Source organism: Calonectris borealis, chromosome 3 (genome assembly GCF_964195595.1).
Source record: "Calonectris borealis chromosome 3, bCalBor7.hap1.2, whole genome shotgun sequence".
NCBI classification, from domain to species: Eukaryota; Metazoa; Chordata; class Aves; order Procellariiformes; family Procellariidae; genus Calonectris; species Calonectris borealis.
Window position 1 is genome coordinate 115,079,120 of NC_134314.1, and position 25,335 is coordinate 115,104,454.

The 25,335-nt window shown below is 48.9% G+C and overlaps 1 protein-coding gene across 5 annotated transcripts in view; it reads left to right on the forward strand.

Annotated features, from left to right (window-relative positions):
* PPP2R5D (protein phosphatase 2 regulatory subunit B'delta) overlaps window positions 1-25,335 on the forward strand; it is a 30,834-nt gene that overhangs the window by 2,192 nt on the left and 3,307 nt on the right. For 2 of the 5 annotated variants that reach the window (XM_075147423.1, XM_075147424.1), the window contains exons 3-15: window positions 5,666-5,873; window positions 7,042-7,241; window positions 7,611-7,721; window positions 9,532-9,624; window positions 10,133-10,263; window positions 10,671-10,730; window positions 11,418-11,526; window positions 12,391-12,444; window positions 15,201-15,371; window positions 17,433-17,560; window positions 19,666-19,767; window positions 24,446-24,518; window positions 24,973-25,089. In XM_075147423.1, the coding sequence (XP_075003524.1) occupies window positions 5,666-5,873; window positions 7,042-7,241; window positions 7,611-7,721; window positions 9,532-9,624; window positions 10,133-10,263; window positions 10,671-10,730; window positions 11,418-11,526; window positions 12,391-12,444; window positions 15,201-15,371; window positions 17,433-17,560; window positions 19,666-19,767; window positions 24,446-24,518; window positions 24,973-25,089 (1,557 nt within the window). Of the gene's footprint in view, window positions 1-879; window positions 900-5,665; window positions 5,874-7,041; window positions 7,242-7,610; window positions 7,722-9,531; window positions 9,625-10,132; window positions 10,264-10,670; window positions 10,731-11,417; window positions 11,527-12,390; window positions 12,445-15,200; window positions 15,372-17,432; window positions 17,561-19,665; window positions 19,768-24,445; window positions 24,519-24,972; window positions 25,090-25,335 lie in introns of those variants that run through there. The other 3 variants (XM_075147425.1, XM_075147427.1, XM_075147426.1) reach the window with 3 other exon arrangements.

Below are 25,335 nucleotides of genomic sequence, written 5' to 3' on the forward strand. Positions count from 1 at the left end.
TTCAAAGCATAGATCTGTGTTGCAGAGCCTCAGAGAATATCCCTGCTACTAGCTGCTTGGTTTCAGGGTCCAAGCCGTGCTCATGCCTAACCTGCCGTGTGGCCAGCAAGGAATCAGAAGCTGAGTTTGTTTGCCTTGGAGCAGGTAGCAGTTTTGTAGATCCTCTTTTTATATCCCATCCTGGTCTTGGCCTCTACCCATTTCATTTTATGTATACAGCTGAAAGCTTGCTGGGAGAGCTGTCTGCCGACTCTGAGGAAGTGAGAGAACTCCTGCCTTGGCATCATGGGGTCAGGCTTACCTTTTATTTATTTGGCACTCTTTGTCTGCTGAGTTCACAGCTCTGGGAAGAGGAAGGAAAGCCTGAGTCTTGCAATGCGAGGGTGATGGATAGCCATCAAAGCAGCACACTGATGTCCCCATCCAAATCAGCGATGGGCTGTGGCGCTGCTCTCCTGGTTACAAGTGGTGCAGTAAGAAAGGAAGAATAGTGCAGGCTACAAGCTTCCTTCTGTGACCTGAAACGGCACGTAATGTCTGGTTGTGCCTGGGTGCAGAAGAAACTTAGAAGTGATGCATCTAACCTTCCCTCCCACAAAACATACCCAGCCACTTCCTCATACTCCAAACAAAATCCAGCCCTTCTTTAAGATGGAAGGCTGGGTCTCCTTTGATCATAGGAACAGAGAGCAGAGCAGAAAGGAGACACCTCTGCAGTGTCACTGCCACAGGTCTCTTCTCCCTTTCCCTGTTGAGTCTGCAGTGAAGTTTGATCTCTTTTGGTGCTTTCCTGTCTCCGGACTGCTCTGCTGCAGAATGGAAGAGAGCTCTTTGCTGGATAAGAAGAAATGTATACCAGCTTGAATGCTATTTTCCTGCTCTTCAGGAAGCACAGAAAGGTATTTTGACTTTCACATTGGGGGACCGTGAGGAATTAGGTAACATGTGCTGGGAGTGAGAATCCTTCCTCATGTCAGAAGCAGGAGGTGGTTTGACTCATGAAACGCCAGGAGGGTTATTGCCTGGTGGGGTTGATGGGCTGAGCCTAGCCTGGGTGCCTCTGCTGCCATTGTGAGAGTTCTGTGCCCTGTAAATTCCTCCATGGAATTATGGTTGGTTGGTTGCCTTTTTTAGGGTGAAAGTTGTGTGCACGAAAGAGAACTTTCTTTTTTCTTCATATCTCAACAGATGCTTAATGGGCTTGCAGCAGGAGAGCAGCATTTGGGCAGCCCTCTTCCAGTATGCGCTTTCCTCTCTCACACCATACTCCAAGGAGCAGGGGAGGATTCTGCCCTAATTTATCCTGGTACCAGAAAGTTGTGACTTGTTTTGCAGGCAAGTTGTCTGGCTGGTGGAATGAGTAAAGCTTGTTGAAGAGCAGCTCTGGTTTGACAGATCTGAGCAAGTGCAGCGGACGAGGACGTCCTATGCGGATCTCTGTGGAGGGAGATGAAGGAGTCAGTCCAGAAACCCTTAAGCATTAGTGCTTTGTTCTCTGCAGCGAAGAAGCTTTTAGTGGAGCTGATCTGGAAGGGCAGATATGTTCAAAAGCAGATGCATCCCCACAAGGGAAGGCAAGTGTTTGAGTTCCCTTGTAAGTACAGGGGTAGTGCAGTGCTCTTTTAGATGCCCATCTTAGGGTGAAGCTATGTGAGGTGGAGAGCCAGCAGAGCTTGGCCAGCCCCTGGCTTGCGGGGGGCAGTTTGCTTGGGAAGAGACAGCAGCAGTGGATGAAAACAGGAGAGCAGGGAGTGGAAAATAAAAGGTTTTTTTAGTTCATTCCCTCTGCAACATGATGAAGATATGAATGGAGAGAATTTCTGCATGGCTATTTAAGGAGAAAAAAGAAACAATGTCAGAGACCAAGGCAGTGTTGAATGAGAGGATGAGAAAGAGTTACTCCTCCTGGCCAGAAAGACTGGGAGAGGCAGCTGGGTGGGGAAGAGAGTTAATGACCTGGAAGTGGGAGCAGGGATTAGCAGCAGCAGCAAAGAGGAGAGAGGAGTTGCTCTGCAGCCTCAAGGGCAGCTTGGAGGCTTGCTGATGAGATTTACAGCTCTGGGAGAGGGTGCTCCTTTTCATTGAGCTGCTGTATTACGTGTTTTGCAGATATCTCCATGGGGCTTGTTACTGCAGTACCTGGAGTTCATTATTCAGAGACAGGCGTTACAGTGTGCTGATGTTACTTCTGAGGCAGAGCGCTTGATTTTAATAGGGAAGCTGTGTAACAGCAGACAAAGAGAGCAGGTATTGACTTGAGGGATGGGAAGGGAAGAGTCATCTGAGGAGGAGGAGCTGTGAGCAGATCTGGGCTGAGAAGCTTAGCAAGCGGGGGATGCTCAAGGGACCAGTGAGGCAGAAGGGCTTTCCGAGTGGCGATGCACCCAGCGGCAGTAGGAGTGCCTGCAGAGGTGAGGTCATGCATGAGTAGGGGAGCGGAGGAGAACCTGGCATAGCTCAGGGTGGCTGGGGGAAGAGGGTCTCTGTTCCTGGGAGCCCCGAGTGAAGAGAGGTGGCACAGAGCAAGCGCAGGGCCTGGGGCTCATTGACTTGTGCAGGCAAGTTCCTAGCAAGGAGGAGAGGTGGTGGGAACCAGTGGGGAGGAAGTGCTATGAAGCCAGGGAGCCTGTGCTTGGGGGGGTTCGAATGCGGTTGCAATTGGGGCTGGGCTGTCCTGTTGGCACGAGTAGCCACTCCACCGCAGCGGGAAAGGTGGGGCTGCCGCACCGCGCTTGGGCGAACAGCTTTGTGCTGTTCTCCGATCACTTCAGCACATGCAGCGTAGCAGCTGCTGGCAAACAGTGTCTCCCAAGCAGCCAGCTTTGCTGTGGTGGTGTGAGACCTGCCTGTCAGGAAGGGGCTCAGCCTGGTCAGGTAGATGTGTGCCTGCAGCCATGTAGTGGTCAGCTGGTGTTGATGTTGGGGAAACAGTCTGTGAGGTTGATACCTGTGCATTAAGAGAAAAGCTTTTAGTTTTAGCAGTCTGCTGTGTTTTCAGGGATGGAAACTTCAGAGAAGGAAGTGTTAGGAAACTTAAAACAAGCCTCTTCTGATTCATGTAGGTAGGCCAAGGTAGGAGGTGTTGAAGGCAGAAGGACAGCAGGCCTACCACAGGAGGCACCTCCTGAAAGCAAGTATTCAGCCTGATACCAGAAAGTCCATATAGAAGCAATCCATCCTAAAACCCTCTGAGCACTGACCTCCCCCATCATCAGATTTTCTCTAGCAAACTCGATTGTGTGATTTTTGCATGGTATGTCTGTTTCTTAAATAACTAGCAGCTAAACCTGAAGCTGTGTTTTGTCTCTCTTCATGCCAGCTGTTGAAGACTGTAGAAGCTGGTGGCAAGGACTTTTCCAGACCCCTGAGGAAGGCAGTGTGGCTGCAGCCTGCTAGTGTGCAGTACACACACCATGCTCAGAACATCTGGGTGTGGGTGAGGAATGCACAGGCATGTCCCGTCAGCTAGGAGGACCCATGTGTCCTGCCTCCCTCAGTGTTACCTGTAAGGCCGCCGACGCATCTTTTGTTTCTCTCTGTACCATCTTTTCTCCGCGGTGGCTCAGCATTCAGATTTTGCCCTTCTTCCCTGTGGAAGGAGAGTGATGCAGAGTAGAGGACTAGCCTTCCCGAAAGCGTCTGGACACCATCCGGGTGGCTCATGCTGCCCTGATATCCCAATATTCAGGGTGAGGAATGAACTTCTCACTCTTGAAAGGTGGACAGCAAGGATTCAGCCTGACTTAACTGAGGTGAGACCACTGTTCAAGATAAGTTGCCTCCAGTTTGTAGTGTGGGCCTGCTTTGCCTGGCAGACACAGATGTTTTCATCACAAGCTCATCTTGCTCCCTCCTCTCAGCATGGGACAATGCTGCTCCATGAAAGGAATCAGATCAAATCTAAACTGAAGAGAGTTCAAATCTTCTTGTCTCCCCCCACCTTGGCTTGGAGCTGAGCGTGAAACAGAACCACTTAAGGTTTCCTTCAAGCAGAGCCAGACCAGAACTAAAATATTTCTGATTTCTGGTTCAAAGTAATGGCTTGACAAAACAATTGGTGTTTCGTGTTGGGCACTGTTTTTCACAGGGAGTCTTTGCATTTGCTCTACAGATCCTAATCTGTAGAGCAGTGTCTCCTTGTAGGCAGCTTTCCCTATTCCTACCTCACTGCCTCCCCGTGTGCTGCGTGTGCAGTAACTCTTGCTCTTGCACTGTGGTGCTGTGCTGCACCTCTTTGGAAACCATCAGGACTCAGTTCAGGGTAAGGACTGTGCAGGGTAAGCTGCAGCTCAGTTGCTCCTCACAAGAAGAGACTAGCCATATCTCATTTGGAGGAGAGCTCTGATGAGCTTCTGCACTGCTAGTGCTTTACCTCAAAATCCTGCTGGTCGGTGTTCTGGGGAGGTGTGTGTTTGTATCGCTATGCTGTATGTGGCAGCTGGGTGTTTATGGGGGAAGGAGAGGGTGACGTTCAAGGATTTCACCCACCTCTGCTTCCCATCCATTGCACTATCCCTGTTGTGTCCTAAACAGGTTCACCCTGCAGCTCCTTGGCTTCACGTGCCAGCGGGAAGGAGGTGGCAGAGCTGAGGAAGGGAACATTGCTGGGCTCATGCAGCAGAGCCAGAGTAGGCTGGGTGCTGTCTCCAGCTAAGCCCTCTGCTATAGGCTTGCTGGCGGGATGTTGCCCTCTTCCATATTAAGTTTTCCTTGAGTTGGGTCAGTGTGGTGTTAATGGGTCAGTTACTGAGCCATTATGGTCCACCATGGCTCCAAGCAGAGCTTCAGCAAGGTTGGAACAGAGCTGAGCTGAGTAAACACTGGCTTGAGTTTCTGGTCATCTGCTAAAAAAAAGAAGGTGCCTCTGTAAGTGCTGTTTAACAAGCATGAAGTGGAGAGGATGTTCCCTGGAGAAAAGTGCAGGCAAAGAATTTGTGTGGCTAAAAGGGGTGATGTGGAAAAAGCAAGTCAACAGGAGAAGTCCAGACAGCAGTGAGGCTGAGACAAGGCAGAGATGGAGGGAGCAGCCAGGACAGGTTGGAAAAGCCCACAGCCTGGGACCTAAGGTTTGGATATGGCCTGTGTGGTTCGTAGACTAGCAGCTCCTGGTTTATGGATGCAGCAATGATTTTAGTGTTCTTCACTATTGCTTTTCCAGGACCGTCATGTCTGCTCTGTACTACATGCTGCTTTGCTTTTTCCCAGGTGGTTCCCTGCACAAGGATAAGGAAGCAACTTGCTAGTTTTCAAAACTTACTTGCTGTGTGTTGTGCAGAGTGCTGTAATCGGAGGCAGCAGCACACTGAGATTTCTGTTTGGACCACGGAAAGTTCTTATTTCTGCTTTTTTGTGTCAACAAACTCCTGTAATTTGTTGCAAGACGTGGCTTTGCTTTCCATATCCCTAGCACCCGGTGTGCCGAGAGGCTCTGATGTCTTTGTGGTGCCTCACAGATAGGAGTAAAACTGATGTTCGCTTTACAGGTATGCTGCAAATGCAACCAATGGAGCCTTGCAGGAGTGGGAGAGATGCACTGAATTGCAAGTGCAACAGTGAAAAACATGCCCAGTTTCTTTAGTCCAAGAAGATGCTGACGGTATCTGATTGCTTGTGAGGCTTGTAGGTAAAAGCTTATGAGTTGTTTTACTCTCTTCTCCCTCATCAGGCCCAGCAGCCTCAGCAGCAGCCACAGCAGCAGCAGCAGCAGCAAACTTCGAATAAGCGGCCCAGTAACAGTGCTCCCCCACCAACCCAGCTGAATAAGATTAAGTACTCAGGGGGACCCCAGATTGTGAAGAAGGAGCGCCGGCACAGTTCTTCTCGCTTCAATCTGAGCAAAAACCGGGAACTGCAAAAGCTCCCAGCCCTTAAAGGTAAAGAAGCTGTGGCGTGGGCGTGACCTGCATGACAAGCTGTGCCTTCTCCAAGCAGAGTATGGTGGTGTAAGGGGTCTTCCCAAAGCGACCCTGGCAGTGTCCTGCTAACCTCCTGCCGGCAGTGCAGCAGGGATGGCTCTGGGAAAGGTGCTTGGCTTGGCAGCAGGTTGAGAATTGATGGATAGCCTAAAAGAAAAGGAGGATCCTTAATGCGAACTTCAGTACTTACCTTCCCATTTGAACTGATTTAAACCCTTGTGCTTATATGTACTTAGGATTGCCTCAGATTCTTCAGCAGGTTGTGCAGGAAGGTGGTGAAGTGCAGAAACCTTGGTGCAGACTGCTCTTTGTTCCTACAGCCACCCGTTCCTGGGAGAGGACCAGGCCTCCTCCTCCTCCTCCTTGTGTTTCCATTGCAAATTATGGTAGTGCTATTGAACTTGTCCACATTAGGGCAATCACCTAGCATTAGCAGTTAGTCTACATAATGGCGCAGTTAAACATGACTTAAGTGTGGACAAGGAGAAAGCATTTTCAGCAGTCACTCAGCCAGACCCGTTGCTGACATTACTCACAGAAACAGGCAGTCCTTTTAGGAAGGGCAACTGCCTTGCAGCTCAGCAGCCATTCTGCAAGCAAGAGGTAAGTTTGCCTGATTGGCCTTAGCAGTGCATGGTTTCCAGTGGCAACATATCAAAAAGAGAATGCTGTTAATATAGGGCTTCTGCCACCTTGACCCCTCGCTTCTAGGCTGCTCTCTGGGAGGAGGGTTAGCCTACAGTGTGCTCTGCCCAGCTCCCTTTGTGTCTGTGGGGTGCAGGGCGTGGGTGTCACTGGTCTGTGATGGGAGCTAGTTAAGTGAGTTCCTTTTCCAGTGTACCTTGTACTGGGAAGGGATCAATGCTTATCAGATCAGAAACCGCTACTGTGTTTGAAATCACCTTATGGGATAATTTCTCCACAGGCCTTGCAATCCCTCTGCCTCCATTGTCCCATCTCCATAGCAGAGGTAACATTGCCTCTCTCTCTTCCCCCATCAGCTTAAGGGGGACTGTGACAGGAGAGGGGGAATGCAGGACAGGGAGCAAACCACAGTGATACCTGGGCAAACCAGAAAGATGTTCTGCCTATCTCCAAGGATAGACATCCCTGCTTTCTCTGACAGATGCTCCTCCACACGAACGAGAAGAGCTTTTCATCCAGAAGCTGCGGCAGTGCTGCGTGCTTTTTGACTTCATCTCTGACCCCCTCAGTGACCTGAAGTTCAAGGAGGTGAAGCGAGCAGGTCTCAACGAGATGGTGGAATACATCACACACAACCGTGATGTTGTCACTGAGGCCATCTATCCTGAAGCTGTTATCATGGTAGGGCATGGGCCCAGTATGTGCTTGTGTGCCAGAGAAATAGGGACTGTTCAGAAGCATGGCGGGGAGGAGAGGAGTGTGACCCCAGGCCTATCCATTCCTTATTACCTGCCCACCCCCAGAAAGAGAAGAAGGGGGCAGGGGTGACAGTCCCTGGTGTAGGGAGAGGTGGAAGCTCTTGTCTCTGGCACAGACTGCACTTGTGGAGTGCATATGCAGACTGCAACCCTACAGCCTCTAGGGAGGAATCTGTTTGTGGGCACAGCTATGGCAAATCACAATGTGTTGCTCTGCAGTGAAGGATTTGCTACGGGGAGGACCATCATGAGGTGCAGGGATGTCATTCATACATCTTTTCACTCACCTCAGTTTTCAGTGAACCTCTTCCGGACGCTCCCGCCATCATCCAATCCCACAGGCGCAGAGTTTGACCCTGAGGAAGATGAGCCTACATTAGAGGCTGCCTGGCCGCACCTGCAGGTGAGGGGGGGCGGGCTACAGGTCTCCAGGGAGTTGAGAGTCCATGTAGTGCTGGAGCCTGCCAGCCCTGCCGCTGGCTGCTTCCCCAGCCTGGGAGGGTTGCTGGTGTGGGGACGGGGAGAGACCAGGCCTGCCACCGTGGGTCAGAGGTGGCTTGCAGGCAATGCAGGCAGCAGGGATGTCCTGGAAACAGTCCTGGAATGTCTGCAACATTCACCTGCAGATGGCTGTAGTCCCACGTTGCCCTGAGGTAGGCTGGGAGTGAACACTTTTCTGGGAGTGAGGGAGGGGAGTTGTGCCATATTGCCTGTGTAAGAAGCAGTTCCCAGCAGTGTTAATGTCCCTCCCGAAGGCTCAAGAGCCCTCACCCTCTGGGCTTCAGCAGCATTGGAGACAGCACCCCTGTCTGCTTCAGCGCTCCTCTCCTCGCCCAGCTCCCTGGGAGGCACATGGAGGAAGAGGACTGCTTGATACCAAAGCAAAGCCTGTGCTGGCACCTTCTAACATGTCTCCAGTATGCTGGATATAATTGAGTTGCATTAACTGGGAGCAAACGTTTGACCAGAAAAAACGGAACTGGAGGGGAGGAAGAGGGGAAAGGAGCCAAGGATCTTTTCATTAGGCTGTGTGTCCTGGAAAATAGACTTCAGGACAAACTAGGTGGAAAGGGTTATGAAAGCAACAGTGATCATGGTTTAGCAGAGCTCAGCAGTGGAAGTCAGGAGGTAAGCTTATGGGGGTCTCCCCAGGCACTTCCATGGGGACGTGTTATCAAGCAGACAAAGGCAGAACAAGATCCAGGCACTGCAGAACGAAGCAGAAAATAGAGAGGAAATAAGGTGCAGATCTGCAGCAGTAGTTAATCACTTCTCACTGCTGCAGTTGACATAGAGATGTGAGTGTCGATAGAAATGGCGTGTCCCCAGCACCAGAGTGCTATGAATGCTAGGAAGCATTTGTTTATCAGGGTTAAATCAGCAGCAGCCAGCATGGATTTGTGGCAGGTGTGTGCTGAGTTTTTTGGTCATCACCTCAGTTTTTTCCTGTGCTGCTGTCCTTGGCACCTGGGCCCTACCTGTGGATGGGTGGCCCCATAGCTCCTTCAACTCCAGAGTCAGACCTTTGAGATGCAGCGCTCTTGTTTGGCTTAGTGGCCCCCCAGAAGCGCTAGGCAGGGTCAGCCCTGGAATGGACTCATCCCTCTAGGAGAACAGCAGGACCAGAAGTTGCTGTTTCTGCACTGACAGTCTTCTTAAAGCAAGCTGCCCTTTGTTGTCCAAGTGGGACATAGCATGCAGCTCGCATGGCTTAGCAGGGCCAAGCCAATTTGGAGTCAGTCCCCAGGAGGCAGAGGACACAACATGTTTTCCTGGGGTCTGTTTAATTTCTCAGCTTTTCTGTTCTTCCTTGGTGTGTCTCAAGGGCTTCCAATGAAGCCTGAGCCTTTGCCATCTCTTCTGAAGGTTTCTTTTCTCTGTAGAGACATGGCCTGAAGGTGGGAGAAGAGTTTCCCAGGCCTAGTGTCTTCATCTGAGTAGGTGGCTGTTGTCTTTGGTGGGACCTGAGGTGATGAGATCTCATGCAGACTTGGGCAGTTATGTGCCTCTGCCCCCCAGCCTATCAGAGCAAGGGCAGCTGAGTTGATCCCACTGGGTGGTGAAACACAGGTTCCTGTGTTTTCTGTGCTCCTGTTCAGGCTTCCCAGCCTTTCCCTGAATCCTTAAGGAGAAGGAAAACATTTAAAATCTGAAGTAAACACTGGTGAGAGGACAGGGGGGTTTCTAAGTGATCTCTCCTTCTCCCCCCATAGCTGGTGTATGAGTTCTTCCTCCGGTTCCTGGAATCGCCTGACTTTCAACCAAACGTAGCCAAGAAATACATTGACCAGAAGTTTGTACTATCTGTAAGTAATTGTTGCCCCTGCTGCTGTGCACCACCTTTATGACGGACATGCAGCAGATTTTGGTCAAGGTGTTATGCAAACAGTCCAGCTTTGTCAGCAGGTGCTTGGTGATGTGGATTTTCTTTTTTCCTTTGCCTAGTCTTGAATGAGCAGCCAGAATTCTCTGTGCAGGGCAAGAGTGTGTGCGAGCTGTAGTCCCTGGAACGCATCACTCATTTTACAGGTGGAGAGGGGTACTGGGGGCCTTGCAGGGGAAATCGGGGGACATGCAGCTTTGTAGATTGTGGAGGCCATCACTGTGCTTCCGAAGACAAAAGAAGTGCTGATGGTTCCAGCTTGTGGCTAGGAGGCTGCATGTTTCTGGGAAGTGACCACTGTGCTCAAGGTGCTGAAGGCATCACTCAACCAAAAGAGCCTCTTTTGCCAAGCAGGAGCAGTGCCCAGTGTTGCTGGTAGCTTTGTCCAGACAGGCAGTATGCAGACATTGACTGAATTTCTCTCCCCACAGCTGCTGGATCTCTTTGACAGTGAAGACCCCAGAGAACGAGACTTCCTAAAGACTATTCTGCACAGGATCTATGGAAAGTTCCTGGGTCTGCGAGCATATGTGAGGCGGCAGATAAACAATATATTTTACAGGTGAAATGTTTGTTAGTGCCACTGGCCTAGTGAGTGAATGGGACAATCCAGTGAGATAAATTTGAGGCGCTAGGCTGTGATTCTCTCTGATCCAGACTGTGATTAGCTAAGTGACTCAGTTATGTCACACTACTTTGGTAGGGATAGCATTCACCTGTTGTTAAGAGCAGTGAAGACGTGATAGCAATAGCACTGTCTTCAGCGCACATAGAAAATGTTGGGACCTGTGAGCTTTAGCTGATCTGGGGGCCATTAATTTATTTGCTTTTACCTCTTACACCTTGCCCTGTCATCTTGGAGTTGTTACTTGCTAGGAAACTCCCCGTCTCCAGTGTTTTTCCTTCCTTTTCCTTATCAAACTGTATCCAGCGTTTGGCAATGACCTCTCATTCTTTTCTTCTCTTTAGGTTCATCTATGAAACAGAGCACCACAATGGGATTGCAGAGCTGCTAGAGATCCTGGGAAGGTAAGGGCACTTTTGGAAGTCCCAGAGGGCCCATCGTGAGTGAGACCTCCCAGCCCAGTGTGCTGTGTTAGCTGGCAGTGCCTTCCTTCAGCAGTTTTTGTAGGAGACACCTCTTCCAGAGGGTCTCAATCTGACAAAGCACACAGTGAAAGTATTCTCTAGCCTGCTGATAAATGCAGTGGTCGCCAGATTTGTCTCCTGTTCTTTTGAGTTTGAGTCCAGTCACACTTGCTGTCTTGCCTCAGCAGGCAGTAAAAGAGAAGAGTTCCTCACAGCTCTGAGAAGCCTTAGCAGTGGGCAGCCTTCTCCATGGCTTCAACTGCCCTTCTGTTTGCAGCCCCCCCTTATGCCGTCATCCTCCTGTTCTGTAAAGTACAAGCCTTGAGGACTGGGCTGCCTCTGTGCTGGCCTTCCCCAGAGGTTCTGCTTAAGTGTGTGTGGGCTCAGCCTGACACAGGACAGAGCAGAGCCCAGGCCCCATCAGAGGTGTTTCCCTGCTGTGCTTGCTGAGGAAACACTCTTGCTTGAGCATGGTGTGCAGGTTGGGCCCCAGTGACCGCACTTCTTCTGGTGGGTGCTTTCTCAAGTGACTAATGAGAGCTAGAGCAAGCCACTGATTCTTTTGAGGTGAGAGATACTGTATTTCTGCTGGGTGAAGATGTTAACGAGACTCTTGTTTCTTCTCAGCATAATCAATGGGTTTGCTTTGCCCCTGAAGGAAGAGCACAAGATGTTCCTCATCAGAGTCTTATTACCACTGCACAAGGTGAAGTCTCTCAGTGTCTACCACCCACAGGTGAGAAATGCTTCAAGTTCCCAGGGCAGAATGCGATTCTTGCAAAAGCCGTTGTTCAGGCTTGCTTATAGCTATTCACTGGGCTGCATTACTGTGTTGTACAAAGTTCTTGCTGTGAGATGTTTTGGGCTCTGCACTAGTCACCTACTGCAGTGGTTTGTCCCAGCCTTGCAGTGCCTGGGCCTGTATGTATGTGTTTGTGCTTTTTGCCACTGGCTGATAGGAGGGTATCCTGCCATTTCCTGCTGACTTAGTGCTGTGGCTTGCTTTTCTGTGCTGGAAGTTTGTGAAATATTGGGGCCCTGCTGAAACCAGAGAGGTAAAATTCCGAGCTGCAGTCATCAGCCTGTGTGTGTGGTGTGTCAGCTGTTAGTCACTGCTGAGATATGCAGAGAAATCAGTGTGCTGGGCTGCTAGGCTGGTATAGAGATTAATTTCTTGCAATTTAGAATACATAATAGAAGAGTAGAGAAGATCAGGACTCAGGCTAGGAAGTGAAAAAGTATGGGTACTGAGCAGTGATGTCTGTTCTCCCAGCCCTGTTTTTATGGGGCAGGGCTTTGTGATAGTCAGGTTTGTTCCTTCCCATGTGTGCTTGCATTTGAATGTATTAGCTGTGGACTGCTCTAGGTGGCTCAGGTTTTGTCCTTTATGCTGCACGAATGTCCTGAGCTCAGGCCCTGCCTGCTTGGCCCTGCCTTCACCTTGCCATCAGAAGAACTGGATTCGTTTGGAGCTGCAACTCTCTGCTCATCAAACACACTGTGCAGGGCATAATGTGACTTCCAGCCTAGGGTGGTGGTGGCACTTTGATCTCAGATACACTTGAAGACGCTCTAATCTTGCCATGTTTTTTTCCTACAGTTGGCGTACTGTGTTGTACAGTTCTTGGAGAAAGACAGCAGCTTGACAGAGCCAGTGAGTAACCTTGCTTAACCTCTGTGTGTCAGTCAAGTCCCAAAAAGCTTCATGGCTTCCTTAGAGTACAGCAAGGGTGAAAAAAGGCTAAAGAGTCTGGGAGTCAACTGGATTGTTTACTGGGTTTGCCTGGTACCTTGTGGGCAGAAGGGGCTATGCTGCTCATGTGCAAACCTTTAGCATTCTCTCCTGAAAGGTTCAGGAAGGTGGGCTATAGTCTTCCTTTGTGCTTCGGATCATGTAGCAGAATGAACACTATACCAAGCCGTCCTTTCAGGGCAGAGCTTTCAGCTAGTGACAGATGCTGCTGTCAAAACACATGGCCATCTGATATCTGATGGAACTAGTGTGAGCTCCTGGGGGCCCTGAAATAGTAAGAGTTCGCTCCAGACTGCCAGAGTTGGCTGAAAAACTGTGGGGATGAGGTTAGGAACCTGGGACACAAAGGTCTTCTTAGGCAAGCCACTGTTCCTTGATGAAAGTATTCTCCTTCCTGCTCTATCATCAGTTTGCTACCTCCATAGTGTTAAGTCACATTGTAGGCGCATTTGCCTTCAGGATGTAGTGCTGGGAAACAGCAGGTTCTAAAATGTGCGAGCAGTGTAGATGGGGACCTCACATATTCCACTTACGGGCTGCACAGGCCTGCAGTGTTAACCAGGCTGTATGCCGGCTTGGCAGAGAGTGCAGGCAGGAGACAAGTGTTTCTCCACCCACTGCAGGCCAGGAAATATCTTCTACAGAGCTGAGCTTCACAGCCTCAAAACAGCAGATGGCCAAAGAGCGCGTGCTTGTGTCACTGTAGCAGGGAGCACCAGAAAGTGTGAGCATTTTAATGAGTAATGCTAGCTGAGGTCGTTCTGTTCTCTGGCTGAAATGTGTGCATTCGTGGTGAGCCTGACTGCTCGGTGGAAGCTGGTCAGCTGTTGTCAGCTTTCTGGCTCCTCAGCTCTGACACCAGCAGTGCTGAAGCAGACCTCCCAGCTTTTCCTTTAAATGTGAGTCCTCCATTTCCTGTGTTCCCCAAAGCCTGCTCTGAAACAAATTGCGTAAAGTAGCTTCCTGATCACGCTGAATACTTCCTGTGGCTGACATCCAGCCCAACAGCCTCCTGCCAAAGCACTTACTGTAGGGTGAGGGAGAAGAGAGAAATAGAAATCTGTCAGTATTTCCAGGATTCATTTTGCAGCTTACTCAAATAGTAAAGCTCCAGAGCTTATCACTGCTTCCTGGGTAATGGGTCAGTGGCCCCTGGATTAGAGACCCAGGTCTGGTTTGGTGCTTGTGGAAAGCAGTGGGATGCCCCAATTTCATTACCTTCAGTGGATGTTGCATTGGGTCTCAACCAGACATACCAAGGCCATATTGCTACAGGTTGTGTCCTGTTGAAGCATCCTGCTTGTCTTGAAGAATTGGAGGGCTTGTGCATCAGCAAGGCTCTGAATGCACTAGGAGATGTTGCCACCAGTGCTGGAAGGAGGCCAGATCACTTCACTAGGTCCATGCTTGCTTAGAGTGGGGCCTCTCAGAAGCTTGCTCAGCAAGGCTTGACATGGTAGCTCTTGCGTTAACAGCAGACTGAATGACTGCCAGGTGAGTAAGGCCTCAGATGTGCTCAGTAATAGCAAAGACAGACTCGACACACCTCGCACCGCCTTAGCTGTAGGAGAAATTATGTCTGAGTCACTGAAGCTAACTCTTGCCTGAATGGCAGACCTGAGTAATGACAAAGACTGAGGATACCAAACTGTTGGCTTCTGAAGCCTTGAGTTGTTGGAAACATAATGCTCAGATTTTTCTAACCTTGCTGTTGCATTGCCCACTGCTGTGAACTTCCTCTCGAGTGCTGGCTTCAGGATCAGGTTGCTGAAGTACACAGAGTTTGAAAGAGCAACTCCTACCGCCAGTTGTGTGTGAACCTAGTGTCCGCAGAGTTAGCATTTCTGTAAATGCCGTACCAATGGCTCCAACAGAGTGAAGGTCTGCAGGATCTTGGATCCTGCCTTTGACCATGTCTAGAAGCAGATGGGTAGGGAAGGAAGCAATATTAAAAATAAACAAATAAAATCAAGTGGGATATAGCCCTTCCTCTAGTATATTCTTCCAGTATCTTGTAAGCAATATTTTACTCAGACGGAAGTTGCACCTGCATTGTCATATTTAATTATCACCATTAGGTGTAACCCCCATAAACTTGTCTACTCCCTTCTGGAGTCTGTTTGGACTTTGAGTCTCCACAAAGTCTTGCAAGAATGAGCTCCATAATCCAATTACTTTTGCGTGAAATGGTACTTTGTTTTCCTTGTCCCAAACCCATCCATTGCATTATTTATTGGGTGCTCCCCAGGGTTCAAGCTCTGTGGTGTATCGAGTAGTGATTCCTCAGTGACCTTCTCCATAGCATTTCCAATTTTATTAGTTGATCTTCCATGGTTGCTCTGCACCATCTGCCAGCTGCTGCCCACTCTGGTTTGAGCCTTCCATGTTAAGCTGTGTTTGGGGAAAAAAGTGGTTCTAAGCTTTGTGCTTGTAGTACAGAATCGTAGGAGCCTGGGCAGTGCTGCTGTCGTGCGTGTAACTTGGCAGAGTTTGGGCTTTTCTCTTCTTTCTTCCCCAATAATCCACCCTGACTTTCTGAGAAAGTCTCTTCTGTTACTTTCTTGCCTCTCCTGTTGTGACCAGACCCTTAAAAATTTATTTCACAGTTAGTGTTAACTTTCAGCCTCTAACACTGTCTCTGTACCCTCCCCACTCAGGTGATTGTGGGCTTGCTGAAGTTCTGGCCGAAAACTCACAGTCCCAAGGAGGTGATGTTTTTAAATGAGCTGGAGGAGATCCTGGACGTGATTGAGCCATCTGAGTTTGTGAAAGTTATGGAGCCCTTGTTCAGGCAGTTGGCCAAGTGTGTCTCCAGCCCACATTTCCAGGTGGGTTGCAGCTCAGGGAGGGGATAGGGCACTGGCTTGTAACCCACTTGGCATGTGAGGGTGACACCACAGCTTTTGGGCTTGTCTTTGTGGATCAGTGGCACATGAAGGTGTGACCAGGGTGAGTATTGGGATGACATGTGGTGGGAGGCGGTGAGAATCCTCACCACAACCATAGAGCAAGCTCATTCAAAGAGAAAACAAAGCGGATCGGTGGAGCCCCTCCTGCTGCACTGTGCTATTCAGCAGGCTGGAGCTGGAGCAGAGGTGCTCTGCCACCTCCTGTTTTGGCTGGCAAACATAGAGGAGATCCATCCTGTTGCAGTAAAACCAAGCTGGCTGCAGTATTGGAGGAAGGCCAACCAAAGAGACAGTGTGCAGAGAAGGTACTTTGTATTATTCTGGTGTAGGTGGTAAAGCGTGAGGTATACTGAAAAAGTGCTGGAGTCTGCTTCTTCCTTGTTCCCACTGAAGGGAAGCTGGCTGTAGTACCAGGCTAAAACAATCTCTGTGGCTGATAGTCTTAGGGTTTAAAATGTCTAGGGTGGTAGGACCTGTTAGTAGCTCCTAGCAGGTATTCTTGGCTCACTGGTTTAGGTTGCCAATGAAGAGTGCCCAGGAAGAAGGTAGCTTGCTGGTGAAACACGTGGCTGACCCAGGTATGGGTGGGGTGTTAAATAGTGACAAAGCCCTCCCCCAGAGTGAGTGTGATTACACAGTGAGGCAGGCTGGCTTCAGTCTGTCTTTTGGTATAGAGAGGTACAAAGTCATGTGTTTACAAGCCAAAAATGAGGTCATTCTAGGTCATGTGTGTATGTAAAAGATCAATTTCCAGGGTAGGACTGGGGGAGCCTGATGGAAACCAGCTGGACATGGATTACTGGTGTGGTGATGGGAACCAAAGGACTAACATGACCTTTGGGCGTGGAAGGAGCTACCATAGGGAGCTTGAATAAAGTAGGGTAAAGGCTGAAGTAAAGGCATCCTGTATTTGATAGCAGCCCTCATCTGCTGCCAACTCTTTGAAAAACAAGACTGAAAAACCTGGAGAAGGTGCAAACACTTACAGCCTAAGAAAATTAACCCCAAAGGTGTCCCATACAGTCAGGCTGAACAGTCTCTGTGTCTGCAGTTTGTCTGAGGGCAAAAATAGGAATTGACTTCTTGGTAAGTCTGAACATCTTGATGGGGAGAGTTTTCTCTGAGTGGATTGTGTGTTAATATAGCAGGCAAAGGCTTAACAAGATCCAACAGCTGGAAACCAAATCTAGGTAAGTGAACACGAGGTGAGTTTCACTTCGTTTACTCATGTGGAACAACACGTTAAGGGGATATAGTGAGTTCTCTGTCATCTGAAATATAAAATTGCGACTGGTTGTCTCTCTTCCTAGGTTTTTAAGCCATTCTCACGCTAGTGCTAAATGCAGAAATTAGCCTGGTGATCTGCATTGCCCAGATTTGTGGTTAAATATGAAGAATTGTGGTTGAAGCTATCACTGTGTGGAAACTTGTTAGACTTGTTTGTCTTGTTAGAGCAGGATGCCTGCCCCAAGATTTTCCATATTTTCACCCTTACTAAATCAGGGGGATGAATTGTGGGCCTGGTGACTGAAGCATGCTCCAAAGCCCAGAGAGACTCTGTTGTGGGGAAGGCCAGGGAGGAATGGGAGGAATGGAGCTTTACAGAGGACTGAGGAAACAAAGGAGGCTTGGAACCTGTCTGAACTGGGATCTGGAGTGAATGACATTACTGTCCTCAAGTGTTGTGTAAAGGGTGTTGGACTCATCAGTATATCGACGGTAGGCTTGCCTAGTCAAGAACATGAGGCTTTCCCCAGGAAGGTGAGAAGTGTCTGACAGAGGCTAAGGGAAAGAAGGCTGGGCAGCAGGGATGAATGTAGAAGTTGGCAAAGGTCAGCCCTGCTGCCTGCACTGTGGGGAAGCATTTGCTCCTCGGCTGGGTGGTGGCAAGCTCCGGTCTCAGCACTGCACAGTTTCCCTGTGCACCACAGGCGTTACTGGAAGGAGCCTCTCCAAGGATGGCTTTCTCTCCCACTGCAGGTGGCAGAGCGAGCGCTGTACTATTGGAACAACGAATATATCATGAGCCTGATCAGCGATAACGCAGCCAAAATTCTCCCGATCATGTTTCCAGCGCTCTACAAGAACTCCAAGAGTCACTGGAACAAGTAGGTCTTTCCGCATGCCCTGGCACTTGCTGTGCATGCAGGATTGCTTGACCTACTAGCGATCTTGGGGCATACTGCTACAGTGCAATGAGGCATGGCACTCGGTGACACCAGGTGCTGAGCCAGAGGAGTTGTTAGTATCAGCATGGAAAAATGCCACAGCAGACCACAGTGGCCTGCTTCTGCAAGTCAGGCAGGTCAGGCACCTGCAATGACCTGCCTTGGGGCCATTGAGTCTACCCAGAGTTTGATACCTGCATATCACTAATGCTGCTGGTCTCTTGGAGGTGTGCAGTAGGTTTTCCAGCCAACTTCTGGCTGATTGTTAACTAATGATCACCCATATGCTCTCCATGACCAGAGACCTTGGCTAATGCAGTGCCTGACTCCTTGAGTACAGGAAGAATGGAGAAAGCAGAACTAACCAGGCAGAACGTCCCTATGTCAAGTTATTGCCCTCTGTGTCTGATTCCTCGATACTAGTCTGTTTTATGGTTCTCCCATTAACTTCCTCTCTTCCGACTGCTTCTTCAGTTGATTCCTTACCTGGTTAATTCAAGTTGTAAAACTCACTTCCTTTTAATGAATTAGCTAAAAATACTTAGTCCACAGCCGAGATCCTAAAATCTTCCCGCAAAAACCACAAGACGACCAAAAAAAAGTCATCTTCCTCTATTCTAGAGGGTAAAAAAAAGCAAAATAATTAATTCTAGGGAGGCTGGGCGAATCCAGGGCTCAGGAGTATGCTGTAGTAGCAAAGACAGGGTTGTGAGGTGGAACTTGTTTGCAGAGAGCTCCCACTGGTCTGCTGTTTGACTGCTTCCTTCTCTTCATTGTATCAGGAAGCACGAACCTGAGCCACCAGTCAACGGCACTTTAAAGACCGGGGTAGACACAGACACGCAGACATGAACGCACACAAACACCCAGATACGCACACATGTGCACCAACAAGCACATGCATGTGCAGATGGGCACATACATGCATGCACACACACGTATGATGTGTATGCACATATGCACGTGTGCGTGCAGACAGATGCACACAGACACACTCTCACTCAGTGTTACTGCCCTTTCTGATCAGAGTTCAGAAAAGGACTTTATGTTCTTGTCTGAAACCCTTCACCAGTTCTGTTTCCTTCTTGTACCAGTCAAGATTCATGATTCTGCTGTCTTTTCTTCTTGCCTCCTTCCCAGTGGTGTGGCAGAAGAAGTCCTGAAGGTGTTTTCCTCTTATTTCTCCCTGTCTTTGTTTTAGCACTAGCCACATCTTCTCAGGGCAGGTTGAGTACCTCAGATTCTCCTCTTCCTTCCCATAGCTCATCTACTCCAACAATTTGTCAGATAGCCTGCATAAGTCCAGTAGGGCTGTAGCTCTCTTCCTTATTCCATCTGTAGAGCTGGCAAGGCACAGAGCTCAATCTATTGAGTCTCATCTTTTGCCTCTGGGTCAAGTATTTCAGAGACAGCTTCAATACTTGTTTTTATTCCCTCGGAGAGTCCTTGTCCCAAAGAGAGCTCACACACAGTGCAACCTGTCCATAAATTGCTGACACGAAGTCGGCTTTTCTTCTGTGGTATTCTTTGTCCTGGTTCCCATCTCTACAGGGCTGCTGAATGTCTGTGTTTTGGGCAGCTCAGTGACAAAGCTCATGACTGAATACTGGGCAGCCCAAAAAAGTCATTTTGCGTATGCGAGGTGAACTGTGGGAGGCACTAACGTTAGATTAGGTAAAGCACCCTTGAGAACAGCCCTGAGCAGGTCCCTAGCATCCTTCCTTTCCAGTTTCTAACTACAAGAATTAAATGCATGAATGCATAGTTTTGCACTTGTTAGTCTGACCACAGTAGAGCAGACCTGTCCCACAGTGGTCTTCTCTTTCTTCTCCGTCTTTTTCTCTCTGTGCGATAATCTCTGCTGTGTTTGTGGAGGGGTTTTTCCCACGCTAAGAGCTGGGACTGTGTGAAAATCTTTTGTCACATTGCGGTAGTATGTGAGTTGTTGCTGCTGTTAGCTCTTGTCTGTGCTGCTAGTGCTAACCAGGGCTGAGAACCTGGAGGATACCACCATGACTTGTTCTCCTTTCCTCATTTCTTCGCAGGACAATCCATGGGCTGATCTACAATGCGCTGAAGCTGTTCATGGAGATGAACCAAAAGCTTTTTGATGACTGCACGCAGCAATACAAGGCAGAGAAGCAGAAGTAAGTAAGAGGTTCTTGCCAAGTAACTTGAGCTCATTCTGGAGTCTCGTTGGGGTACAGTAACAGATGCTAGGTGCCAGTAGGCAGAGGGCAAATGGAAAGGTGGTGCAAATCATTTTGTCAAAAAGTAGGATTCCTTGGCAATAACTATATGTAGGGATAAGAAGAGGTAAAATATGTGCCCTCATAAAAATCCTTTCAGTTCTGCTGAAGCAGGTAGCTTGGAAAAGAGTGACAGAGTTTGCTGGGTCATGAGGAAATAAATTGCAATGTGGAAGATACTCAGCTTTTAGAGATGCTTATGCTCCGCCTTGGAAATATTTACTGGTTTGTATATGTCGTAGTGACACCAGTGGAAACCTGCTGCTTTAGAAAGACTCTTCTGAAGAGCTTTGCTGCAATGGGCATAATGCATCTTTCATGCCACAGGACACTTTCAATTTTCCAGTAATAAAGATGGAATAATACCTGGAATTTCAAAGAGCAAATGGTGGGGACAAAATCTGAGCTCAGCAAGTACCTGTGCCATGATGCTGTAAAGATGAAAAAACTCCACTTTTTCTGCTTCCTTGTGCTGGTTTTGGTGCTTGTATGACTTGCCTTGGTGAGCTGAGTCAGTTCAGTAAGCTAGAAGGAAACTTTTTTTTCCCCTAGGTCTGTTTTCTGCTGATTTAGTGACATAAAATAGTGCTGCTCATTCCTGGATGGGCCAGAGCTGCCACAAGGGTGGTGGTGGGGAGAGCAGGGCTAACCCGTGCTGGCAGTGCGGAGCTCTGGGATACATTCAGTTGTTTTGTGAAATAGTAATAAATAACAAACTTGAGAGCTTGGGTATGGGTAACCTGCATATGGAGAAATTAAGGTTTTGTTAACACCTAAACTGGGAGCAGGCAAGATCTTTTTTTTCCCATTCTAGGGCATTTGTGAATGTCTGCACATATATTTTAATTCACAGTGACAGCACATTAACTGTGAGATCTATCTGGTTTTCCATCAGAGCTTTTTCTACCTGTTTAGCTTCTACCCGTATTGACCTGCTGAAGGTGACTGTTCTCAGCATTTGTGTGGGGCTGATGGAGGATTGTTCTGGAAAAGGCCAACAAAGCAGCTCAGAGCTGTCCAAGAAATGGATGGGTAGAGCTGCATTGTTTTCTGCTCATGTTAAGATGATTTTTTTTCTCTAGTGCCTCTCTGCCTAATTACGCTTCAGAAAACCTTGTGTAGGGTTTTTATCAAGGATATACCTTTTGCTCTCCTAGATAACCAAATTTGGTAAAATGTCAGTTGAAAGCTTGGTGGGCGGGATGTAAAAATGTCTTTTAGCAGCTGAATCTGAGATGAATTTACCTACAGTGAGCGTGATAGAATTCCTCAGTTACGTAGGATTTCCCTGCCACAGGGACACAGCTAAGTAGACCTTTCTGGGCGAAAACAAGAAGGCTCAACTCTGCTGTCGCTAGCACAGCATTAGCAGCTGTTCCTGGCTTGAGAAGTGTGAAAAGGTCCCCCTCTGAAGGAATGCTAGAGCTGGGAGAGAACGTTGTGAAAGATCTGTAGGAACAGGCTGGGAAACAACTAGAAAGGGAAATCGGTGGCAGAAAGGAATGGGGTAGGACAGCAGGCTGGGGGGGAAGAGGAGCTTGTCTGGGCAAGGAAAGAGAAAGGAGGTAGAGACTTTGGGCAGAAGTACAGTGAAGAGCCAGGCTGGGGGGCAGGGCCTGGGACTGGACAGGGCGTAGGACAATGGTGGGGGAAAAGAGCATGCACTTGGGAAGATGGATTAGAAACCTGGGTTTACTAGAGCAGTATGCCTGCGTTCTTTGCTTAAGTCCATTGTGAAAATGTCATCTTTTCCCTGCATGTCTTTAAAATATCCAAGAAATATAAGCAAATCCATGTGCACTTAACACTGTCTGCATGTTCTGGAGTGTAATAGTATAAGTCATTGCTGAAATGAATGGGGTTAGAAAAAGCATGTTTCACAGGCAGGAGAAAGTGTTTAGTGGTGTCTCCCCAGTGGAACGAGACCGTTTTGTAGCTGAAGAGTCTGCCTCGGAGTTTGGGGTGCCATTCCTGCACTTCTCCTACTTGCTCTTCTTTCTGCAGAGTGCTGTGACCTGTTCTGGTGAGCAGCAGGTCCCGTCGCCTCCTTTCCAGTGGAGAAGGCATGCTGCATCCGCAGCTCATTTCTGCTGCCTCCCTGGCCATGCCTGTCGGTGGACAGTATCGTGGCATTGCAGTCAATTCCCGTTTTCTTTTCAAACACAGAGGCTTAAACCGAGTAGAAATAGTACTTTTTTTTCTAATAAAAACCTGTGAGGCTGTGATGTCGAGTTCCTCTGGAGTAAAGCAGCGTGCCGAAGGCTGCCTATGGGAATGCTGGCTGGATTACTGTAGTGCAAGATTGACCTTTAACTGTGCGATGCCTTGCTTTTTCCACAGGACCTCAGCCTTCTTCAGTGAGACTGACGAGTTTGAAATGCTGAGGCTTCTTTAGCATAGACAGAAAAAGGAAGAGACCTGTGAAGTGTTTTCCCAATGAGCCACTAGAGACCTTGTGCTATGAACTAGAAAACCGCAGGTGTGGGAAGGACTGCACATGCGAACAAAGCCAGTAAATGTGAAACAGTGCAAAGGAGAGAGCTTGTAGGTACACAATTAGGCTGCAACCAGATGTTGAGCGGCCTGCTCAGAAAAGGCTTAGCTATGTTTTTAATTAGCTACTGTGCCTACAGGTGACATGCCAGCTCAGGCCTGTCACCGCTGCATGCCTGGCTCTGGCTGTGCAGCGGCAGCCAGGGCTGCTCATGGAGGGACTCTCCCCGGGACATGTGAGGAGGCTCTCTACTGTTCAGTGCAGATGGATTGACTGTGCCTTACTAATCTCCCCAGACATCTTGAAGCTGTTTGAATTATCAGAACCCTTCAGAAAACAGTGAGGAGGTTGGGGCGGGTAGATAGCATCTTGTCCTGAACATGCCCTTCTATAAAAGTGCGAGGGCCTTGAACACTGCCTTTCAAGAAGCATGGTGTCAGCACGCCCTTGGGGCCACCCTTACAGCTGACATCTCTGGTAGCAGCTACATTGCCTCCTTCAGCGTAGGCCACAGTAGCGTGAAGGAGAAGATTCCTCCCAGTATAGCTCTTCTTTTCCAAATGTCCTGCCAGTGGCTTTCTCATACTGCTAGTAATAGGGTCAGGAATAAAGGGAGCTGATGAGGTGCACATCATCTAGAAAACAGGGCAGGGGGTGCTGCTGCCGTAGACTCAACGCTGTCCTATGAGGCATTACTGTTTAGAAAGGTAGGATTCTCCAAAGACTCAAATGGATGAATGATACCTTCAGATAAACTGCAGTGTCCTAGTGTAGGGGTAAAGCCATGCTGATTGATGAGGTTGGGAGGAAGCTCCCCTATAGAGGGATGTTGGACAGCTGTAATACTACAGTTGAGTCAATGGAGCTGAATGACTGGATGAGTGCCCTTGGCTCACTGTGTACCAAACCAGTACTGTGATGTAGTCCGGCTGAACAAAATGAACTTAGTTACACCCTTACATGGCATGGCAGTAGACAAGATACTGGCAAAGTAGACATTGCTTTGGAGGGGCAGTGGCCTTCATGATGTGAGGGCCTTTGTAGACAGACATATTGGTCTACATTTCCAGTGGCAAGATTGGAGTAATAAGTATTTTTCTGTTTACCAGACATTAAAAAGGATTCTGGAGAAACTGGGGATGAGGCAAGAAAGAGTTAGGGAAGACCAGTGCTAACTCCTGGTCACAGTCCTCTGGAGAGATCTCCAGAGCTCTGTCAGAAAATGAGGTGTGGGTGTTTTTTGGGGTTTTTTTTTGACCCTATGTTCTCTGATGGAGTAGTCTGCTGCTTGAATGCTTGGCAGCTTCATTCTCATTTTTAGCCTCCTTTCTTACATATATTTCAAGAGTGTGAGGTGATTACAGAGTATAAGAATTTCCTTAGCATGGATAGATAAGGCACTAGAGAGAGCAGTAGCTGGGATGAAAGCCGGATAGCTAAAATCAGAAATAAAGCAGAGATTTTAGTGCAGATGTTTAAAATGTGGAAGAGAATACAAAGGAGTGGTGGATGCTCACCTTTGTTTGCAGGGAACGTTCACTGCCCTGGGATTTACAGGTGGCCCAGTTGAATGGTCACTTGAGGTCTGTGCCAAAATCTGTGCCAAGTTCAAAAGCTGAGCCTGGGGGTTTGGGCAGCTTTCTGGTGTGCTACAGCCAGAGAGTGAGGGAACTGTGGGCAGTTGAGCCCCAGCTCTATTGGAAATGGCAATTGGTCCCTCTGCATCTGTGGGGCATCAGGAAAATGTGTTTGACATCCAAACTGGTGTCGTTGCTTTGCTCCAGAAACCAGTCGCTCTGGTCCACTCCTGCAGCACAAAGCCAGGCAAAAAGTACCTATGCAGCCCACTACTGCCACCTTGTGCTCTGAGGTGAGCGAGGAGTGTGCCTGCCTACCTCCTGCTAGCTGAAGTGTGTCCCCTCTTCTTGCCACATCTCACTGTAGATAGAATTAGGGGTCTCTGAAGGACAGAGCAGCTCTTCCCCTTGCCTACACTTTCCTGCTGCCTCTTGCTTTTGTCTTCCTGTGAGCGAAAGCTGCACTTTCCCTGGGAGTTCACACTTGCACGCTTTCTCTCTGCAGGGGAAGGTTCAGGATGAAGGAACGAGAAGAAATGTGGCAGAAAATAGAGGAGCTGGCCCGGCTGAACCCCCAGGTGGGTAACAGCAGGACCTAGGATGAATGAGACAAGAATGTGCTGGGCGTCTTGAACCTGCTTCCTCAGCTCACGAGAGCAGGCTCTAGCACCTGATCTCAGTCCTGTGCACACAGCTGCAGCAGTGGTCTGTCCCTCCCAAAACCCAGTGTCTTGGGGATGCTGGCAGTGTTTTACCAGCCTGACCTCTAAATAATGCCTTATAGAGAGCATGTACGTATTTATGGACTCCTCTCTCAGCTGTGGCTGCACATGCAGTGTGCTGTGGCTCAGAGGGCACAGGTAGGAATGGGTAGGAGAAGATGCTCCTTTCCTGTCTGCGTACCTACTGCTACCTTTGCGGATGCCAGAGAGGGTGGCTGGAAGAAGTGTGCCATGCTGTGTTAGGATGCTGGGGGAGAAGGCTTGGTGTTGGACGGCGTCCTGACTCTCCAGCTGTCTGTGTTGTCTGCAGTACCCCATGTATTACGCACCTCCATCATTGCCTCCTGTCTGCTGTATGGAAACGGAGACCCCAACTGCGGAGGATATACAGCTACTGAAGAAAACAGTGGAGACAGAGGCTGTGCAGGTGCGTGGGTGACTAGGGTCCTTCCACTCTCAGACCAGCCAGAATTACTCTCTGATCAGCCAGGACATCGGCATAGTCAGTCCAGGGTCCAGCAGCCAGAACTGGCTCTTTCCAAGTATTCTGAGGGTAAATGCCCCTACTCTCATCCCTGATCATTAAGAGATCAACCTGTAGTCTGAAGAGTGGAGTTTATCTAACCTTCCCACTCTGGAAGAAGTGCAAGTGGGACTTCTCTGTGTTCTTTTG